Source organism: Mytilus trossulus, chromosome 8 (genome assembly GCF_036588685.1).
Source record: "Mytilus trossulus isolate FHL-02 chromosome 8, PNRI_Mtr1.1.1.hap1, whole genome shotgun sequence".
Lineage (NCBI taxonomy): Eukaryota > Metazoa > Mollusca > Bivalvia > Mytilida > Mytilidae > Mytilus > Mytilus trossulus.
In genome coordinates this window covers 61,971,144-61,979,318 of record NC_086380.1, presented here as the reverse complement: position 1 = coordinate 61,979,318, position 8,175 = coordinate 61,971,144, and the positions used below count along the sequence as shown (strand labels likewise).

The window sequence follows — 8,175 nt, the reverse complement described above, 5'->3', positions numbered from 1 at the left end:
TTTAAATCAAACGCAAATAATATGACTGTGTATGTAAATTAAGGTGTTAATCTAATTATCTTGTTGAGGACTGAACCCTTTTTCCCCAATGTTTGTTTGTGAAATGACAAAAGTTTTTTTTTTTTTTTTTTTTATAGAAGAACAAATAAATCAGTTAATTAAAGTATTAACTATGTAATAAGTGTCTAAAAAATAATACAAAATAACGAAAAAAAAAAATAACAGCAAATTTGTAATTGGTGTAGGTAAATATTAAATCGGTCGAATTCGGTTCAATATAATAAAAGAGTATGTGAAACCATTTAAAAAAATAATATTCTAAAGATTCTACAAAGGATTAGTGTAATCATTTGATATATTCCTACAGAGAAGTTATTTCCAAAAACCCAGATTAATAAAAATATATCAATTGAATAAGTTGTGTTATAAGAAAAACTAAACAAAATCTTTGTTTAATTGTCGAATTGATAAACTTGTCACTTTACAAAGGACGGTAAACAATGCAACACTACAAATTATACTGTAGTACATGAACCCAGTTAATGGTGTGAAGCACAACCAAGCTACGAACATGACAATATTTTCAATGAATATAAGCAAATGATAGACCAAACCTTTTAAAGTCATAGAGCCATTTGAGTTACTACAGGGGTTTCTCGCTCCAAATTTATCTACCCCTGATGAGAAAGTTAAAATGATGCTCTGTGTTAAGGGGAAAACAATCCTATCACAGAATGAGAAATGAACCCTATCAGTAGTATTATGATAATGAAACAACCAAATCATTAACAGTGTCCAGTGAGGAAAAAACACTGCTAGTACTTTATACTTAAATTGCACAGTGAATAGTACGAACACAATTACTCTCAATCCAGTTTCACTAGCATTATACACAAATAACATACACTGCTCGAAAAGTGGTAACTTTTTCTCCTTCTGAAATTCGTAATCATTGGTTACATACGTATTCATCGTCGTGATGACGCTGATCCATGATGCTGTCATTGATAAAGAACGTAGTACATGTGTATATACATTCATTTCATCCGAGGATTCTGTCAGTGTAATGTACATTTGTAATGCAAGTTGTGGTATGTCTTCCATGAAAGCTACAATCACCTTAAAGTACGTTCCGAGATCACCATCTATCCGATCCCAATCTATCCCCTTTTTTATGCTGTAATAGGCATACACAATGATACCATCAACTGGTGCAGACATAAACGGAATTGAACACAACATTCTAAGTGTTAAATGTTTTGTTTCTTCAGCATAATTACCTCCAGTAAACAGGAGGAACATGTTATAAACATTAACAATCAAAAGTGGCACAACAATGAAAGTGGTTGTTAAACCAAAATACATCAATTCTCCAATTCGATAATAATCCACTGCTAATAAAATGTCTGTAGCTATATCATAATAAAACAATGCAATAAAAATAACAGCAGAAAATATTTTCTTAAAACGGAAGTATTTTGTTGTCTTTTTTGGCAGCTCTCTTCCAAAACAGAAAATCTTCAGACGATTCCCGAAGCTTTTATGGCTTTTATGATGAATAGAATTGGGGCCATTTGATTTTTCATACTCTTTCAAATTTAAATCTGACCGTTTGTCATCACTCACATTTGCCTCATGCTGTTTGTCATCATTCGCATTAGAGTCAGTATCTTCAAGCATACATGTGGTACTTTCGTTTTTAATTTGTAAGCCGATTACACTTTGTGAGCATCGTCTGGAATCTTTATGATCCATTTCAGGTTCACAGCATTTTACATCTGGTTTATAAACAGGAGTGTGTTTGGAAGTATTGCACCATGTTTCAATTCAAACTTTCAAATATTATACAACATTTGGCTAATAACCTGCAGAATAAAATAAATAATGTATTTTGACGTTGAATTTCTAAACATCTTTGTTTCCCATTCTTATCTACATTAAAGGAAAATAAACATCTTGCATGTTATTTGCATCCAATGAATCAGAAAATGCATTAACATATGTTTCCTCTGAGAGCAAATATATTTGACGGTGGTGACTTATCTAAAAGGCCCGAAATGACAAAGCTGACACAATTAGGTACAAGACAACAAGGGAAAAATATATGTTACACAACAAGCAGAAATGGATAACCAGGCTCATTTATTGGTTATACCAGATTATAATGCTGTTAGGTTTCAATATTACATAACCCTCCCCATACGGGTTTATAAGAAACCTATTCGTTCTTCAAAAGCACTCTATGTTGCTTATTTAAAAATATATGTGGACAATCAAATACGTATCGGAACCTTTTCTATTGGTATAAGTGATGTAATTGTTTAATCATTTGACTTTCCTACAAGTACTTCCAATTCCATACATAAAGACAATTTAAAAAACATAGCAATATAATGGGTAACGACGATACAAACATAATGTCTAAGGAAGAGATACATCATACTTGAGATTTTTTTTTTATATCTGAAACTGACATTGTGATGAATATGTGGTTCTTTGCATTGAATGACCACATATTTGGTACTTTAAGGAGACGTGTTTTCCAAAATATAATTGGCATTCTCATTAGAACCAAGTTTGCTTTCATTTGACTATAATACTTGAAATACGGAATGCATCAAAGAGAAAACAATCAGACCAAAGAATATAAAACAGTCCAAGACCACACATGGGTCATCAACACAGCGAGAAATCCTGCATACGGAGCCAGGATTCAGGTTGTCTCTTAACAAAATTGTGTACTAGTTCAGTGAAAATAAACCATTACTAATGATTAACTGGTATGCTATAAAATCAGAGATTAAGTTACCATACATAACTTTGACTAATTATTTCGTGCTAACAAATATCTGATATTGAAACTTTATTGCGATTGTAGATTGATTGTCAACATCAGGATATCGTATGTCTTAAACTTATATCCGTGGTAAGTGCCATTCTGATTATACAAGCAGGTTTCTGCAGATTTTTTTTTTAGTTATATGATGTGGTCACAGGCAAGAAATAGGGTTGTGCACTCACAATCTTGGTCAACGCCGCCACATTCTATAAGTGCCTAAACCTAAGTCAGTGTTGATGATTTTAGGTCTTTAATTTTTGACTATGTGCGGTATGACTTTTGATTATCGTTGAAGGTAAAAAAGGTGGTTTCCAAGTCAGCAGATTAACAGTGGGCCAACGTTGGTAAATGGTCGGTCCGTTGGTCGCAAGTTTATGTTGGCTGCACAACATGGGCCCAACGTTGGCAAATTGTCGGTCCGTTGGTCGCAAGTTTATGTTGGCTGCACAACATGGGCCCAACGTTGGCAAATTGTCGGTCCGTTGGTCGCAAGTTTATGTTGGCTGCACAACATTGGCCCAACGTTGGCAAATTGTCGATACATTGGTCGCACATTGGTGTCGGCTGCAAAACATTGGCCCAACGTTGGTCTGTTGTTGTAAATTCATATTATTATCTCATGTTGGTTATAAATAATCGGGCAAATGTTGGCATTATGTTAGTAGCAAAAGAGGGACCAAAGATACCAAAGGGACAGTCAAACTCGTAAATCTAAAACAAACTGACAACGCCATGGCTAAAAATGAAAAAGACAAACAGAAAAACAATAGTACACATGACACAACATAGAAAACTAAAGAATAAACAACACGAACCCCACCAAAATCTAGGGGTGATCTCAGGTGCTCCGGAAGGGTAAGCAGATCCTGCACCACATGCGGCACCCGTCGTGTTGCTTATGTTAGTAGCAACATAGGGCCGATATGAAATTTTGTTAATAGAATTGATTATATAATATTTTACGCTTTATTTCTCTTGGGAGGCGGATAATTTCGATTGCAGCAGGCTTTATGAAAAGTTAATGTTATACTGAAAGTGTTTATCAACTGAAATTACATTTACATTTACAACTCTATGCTGGCCCAACGTTGCGTGATCATATATTATACTCTACATATAAGTCAGGTAAAATTTATACTGGAATATCATTACTGTAATAAAGAAAATGTATATCGTAAACATAAATTGCCTGGTTAAAAATTAAAATTTATTGCAATCATTATTTATAATAACTTTATTCATTAAACTTTGTGAAACATAATAATAACAATTATATGCAGATTGATATTTGATACAGCCGGTCTGTTAATCAAGCCCATTCTGATAAGGTTGACCATATGTTCGACAAATTTCAAAGATAGTTGCTATGGTAATTAAGTTTATAGGAAATCTGCATGTAATGGGATGGTCACTTTTGTGATTATTTCCTGTTGTGTATTTGTTAGAAAGCAGTGATACGAAGAAAACAAAAAGAGAAAATCATGTCATCTGAGATTCAAAGAGAAAGATAGTAACATGTAAGTTGTAACTTTAAAAAATCTGATGTATATATACGATTCAGAATGACAAATACAATATGATTTTTTAATCTGAGGGATGTTGTTAAAAATCAAAACATATATTAGTTTCTATCATTTTATAATGCTTATCTTGAAGTTTATACGTTTCGGGCGAAATATTTTCTAGATTTTAAATCATTTCAATCCTATTTATTATCATGAAATATTTGCCACTGAACATTAGTATCTTCAAACAAATGGTAAATTATATAAATCTATAACCACAGCATGTATGGTTATTACTGAAGTTAATGGAATAAAATGTCTTAAGATGTACCGTATTCCGTAATGTTACAAAAATGTGGTATAATGATTTCTACTTCATTAAAATATAAATGAATTTGTTAGTTTTATTGTATTTCTAAATCGCATGCAAACAGATACGCTATATTTGTGAAACCTGATCATATACACACTTGAATGTGTAACAGTGTTTTTATATATCAATTATATAACTGTTCATTAATACACATCTAAATTATTCTTTATATATCATGTATATTACGAATATATAAAGTATGACACCGAATTCTGAAATAATAGTAAGAAGGGTTTGTTATACCCACACATCCGTCTAATACTAATGAATTTCTGACCATTAGACAAATAACCAATATAAAAAATATGGTTATTTAAGATTTTATTTTGTATTAAATAGTGTTTAAACTATTTAGAATATACATTAATTTATATTACATATCTAGAAGGGAGATTACGCACGCATGCATTAGACAAATTCGCAATTCAAGTTTACTTATAACTTTATTACAGAGTCGGTTAGAAAAAAAACATAGCTGTAAAGAGTCTTCTGATAAGGAGATAGATGATGCAGCTAAAGATTGGCGGCGCTTAAGCCTTGTTAGAGAAGGGGGCGAGAAACAGAGAAGGGAAAAAAGAATAACATATATAAATAATAATGACACTGTTGAAGTTCAAGTTGAGGAGGACACTACTCGTGGTGACGACCAATGATATCAAATTTAAAATAGATAAAGTTTCATCTTCTGAATTATTTAATTTTCATCCTGGATCTGGAACCAATACAACTAAAATTACATCTCCGAAAAAACTATTTGTATGATCGCCTAACCATAAGCCATACGTCATTTGTTCTGTTAAAGAAATAAATGAAATTGATATTGAAAAAGAAGATGTGGTATGATTGCTAATAAGACAACTCTTTACAAGACACCAAATGACAGAGTTTATCTGGTCGATCCATCAAACATTGCCAAAGAAATATCTTAGCGTCACACAATAAATAAAATTAAAGAGGCAAAGTTCATGAAAAAAACAAGGACAGTAACAACAATGGGTAATACAAAAATACAGAATTGCTACCTTAAACTTTGGCAGTTTGAAATACAAAAAAAGATCAAATGCGCTCCGGAGTATTTATCGTATACAGCTCCTCATGCAGCATCCATTGTAATTTGGTTGAAACAATAGACCAACGTATTGCCAACATAACAATGAGAAATACCTACCTTGGACCAACATAGTGCCAACATAAGAAAAGATATTTCTACGTTGGTCCAACGTTGTGCCAACATGGATTTCGTTTTTCATACAATGGTCCAACGTTGGCTCTATGTATTGCATATAACCGTACAACGTTGGGCCAACATGAAGCCATCATATTGGGCCAACGTAGGCCCACTTTGCACTTATACGTTGAGCCAACGTCAAAATACAACGATGGGCCAATGCAATGATATACGTTGTGCCAATGTTGGGCCAACATACTCATGTTGTCTGGGTTATAGCTTGAATCTGTATCAATTTAAACAGTGGAATAGTTGCTCTATTTCCAACCATACCACTTTTCCTTCTTCTATACATAGATACATACAGAATATGTTTTAAACAACTTCCTGAATGTGCAAGAAGAGGTAATAGGAATTGTTTCGTTAATATGCTGTGCTTTATTATTTAATAATTTTTACTAGATTGCACTAGTTTGATGTTTATATAAATTTGATTCTATAGTTATGATGATCACCTAGTTTATAAAAATAATTCAAAAGAAATCCATATGCTATATGTGGTTTTAAATACAAGTAGCATTCAAAAGTTTTACACCAAGAGTTTTATCCAAACAAAATGATTTCCTAAAAACCTTTATGATCGAAGTGATATACTATTGCAAATGCTTACATCGTTATGCTGAAAACACGATGGACATTTGTATTTTGACAAGACATAACAAGTAAAAAGTGGTAAAGTTGAAAAGGAAAATGGGCTGTTTCTATTTCATGTTATCGTGTTTAAGATGCTTTCATGTTTATATTTTACCTACTTCGTTCTCTGGCGTCAGTTTTTAATCTACCTATAATAATATATCCTGAACATTTCAAGTAGTATTGGGTAATATAGATCTTGACCACCATTTGGCATCAGGTTGGATGGTTCATCAGTATTTACAGGAAAAAATATTGGCAGCCGCCCACAATACTAATGTTTTGATATTTTTGGCTTTCTAAAATACCAGTTCAATGTTGTGTTTCGTGTACTATATTTTGTATCTATTTGTCAGTTTCCTTTTATTGTTTTGTTGTCAGAAAAAAATAAGGGAACATTGTTTACATAGTTGTCATGTTTGTTATTCTCGTGGGATTTTGTCTGATGCTTGGTCCGTTTCTATGTGTGTTACATTTTAGTGTTGTGTCGTTTTCTCCTCTTATATTTAATGCGTTTCCCTCGGTTTTAGTTTGTTACCCCGATTTAGTTTTTTGTCTATGGATTTATGAGCTTTGAACAGCGGTATACTACTGTTGCCTTTATTCAATACATTTTAAGGGCGAATAGACAGCACGAATCTTGCAAGTTCCTCAAAAAGTCCGACATAGCCATTTGGTTACACATTGCCCATTATAGAATTCAACGATAGATATTGGTTTAATTAATCGTTCAGCTATTACCTTCTTACTCTGAGTAGCACGCACATAGTTACTATAGTAATATATTAAAGACATACAAACTATCCTGCTCCTTCAATTGTCAAGTCGTGTTTCGTAGTTTATATTCATTTTAAATACCAATGCAACCGATGAATGTGGAAAAAATAAATAAACAAGCCTGTAAATGTTTTCAAAGAATGATATCTATAATGATTTTTTTTAATATCAACAACACATCAAACTTTGCTTGTATAAAGTTCATAAAGTTTCTTTTAAAGCTATTTAAATCATAGTTTGTATGAGTCATCAAATAGGTCTGTGATTTCACCATGACAAAAGGTTGAATAAATTTAATTTTGAAATAGTGATGATGAACAAAAGTATTGTATGGATTTCTCTGCAGAGTAGTTCGTACCTCTAAATAAAAGAATTCGTAAGATACACGAAATCTCTTTATTCCAGAACAAATAAGAATATTTTCTCATAAAAATGCATTGTATAAAAGAAAAACATACCTTAAATGTCACCGTTTCCATAATTTTATCATTTATAACAGCAAAATTGAAAGAATTTAAGAGAAATTCATATGCTATGTATGTGTATGTATTATAAATAAAACTCAACATTCACCTTTTTCTCCGAAGAAATATTTTAAATAACTATTCAAAGTTTATCACCATTTCCAAGAAATACCTGTCTAATATTATCAAAAAGATTAGATTTCATAATCCTTTTGTAGTCGAAATGAATATAGTTTTTTTATATGTATTATATCTTATGCTGAAAAACACACTAGGGGAATTCGTTTTTTTGAAAGGATATTTAATAATATATCAGTTGACAAATTTACTTTGAAGGTAACCATTGTCGAAGTTGT

At 32.0% G+C, this 8,175-nt stretch overlaps 1 protein-coding gene across 1 annotated transcript; it reads right to left on the bottom strand.

Moving 5' to 3' along the window:
- Positions 1–36: 36 nt before the first annotated feature.
- LOC134682023 (XK-related protein 6-like) lies at positions 37–7,912 on the bottom strand. Its single transcript, XM_063541630.1, has 2 exons — positions 7,814–7,912; positions 37–1,865 (listed from the first exon to the last, which is right to left on the bottom strand). The coding sequence occupies exon 2, from the start codon at positions 1,753–1,755 to the stop codon at positions 436–438; it is 1,320 nt and encodes a 439-aa protein (XP_063397700.1). The 5' UTR covers positions 1,756–1,865; positions 7,814–7,912; the 3' UTR covers positions 37–435.
- Positions 7,913–8,175: the final 263 nt, after the last annotated feature.

What these genes read in the sequence shown, in the direction of transcription:
- LOC134682023 (XM_063541630.1), bottom strand. Translation starts at nt 1,755, where the DNA reads ATGGATCATAAAGATTCCAGACGATGCTCACAAAGTGTAATCGGCTTA.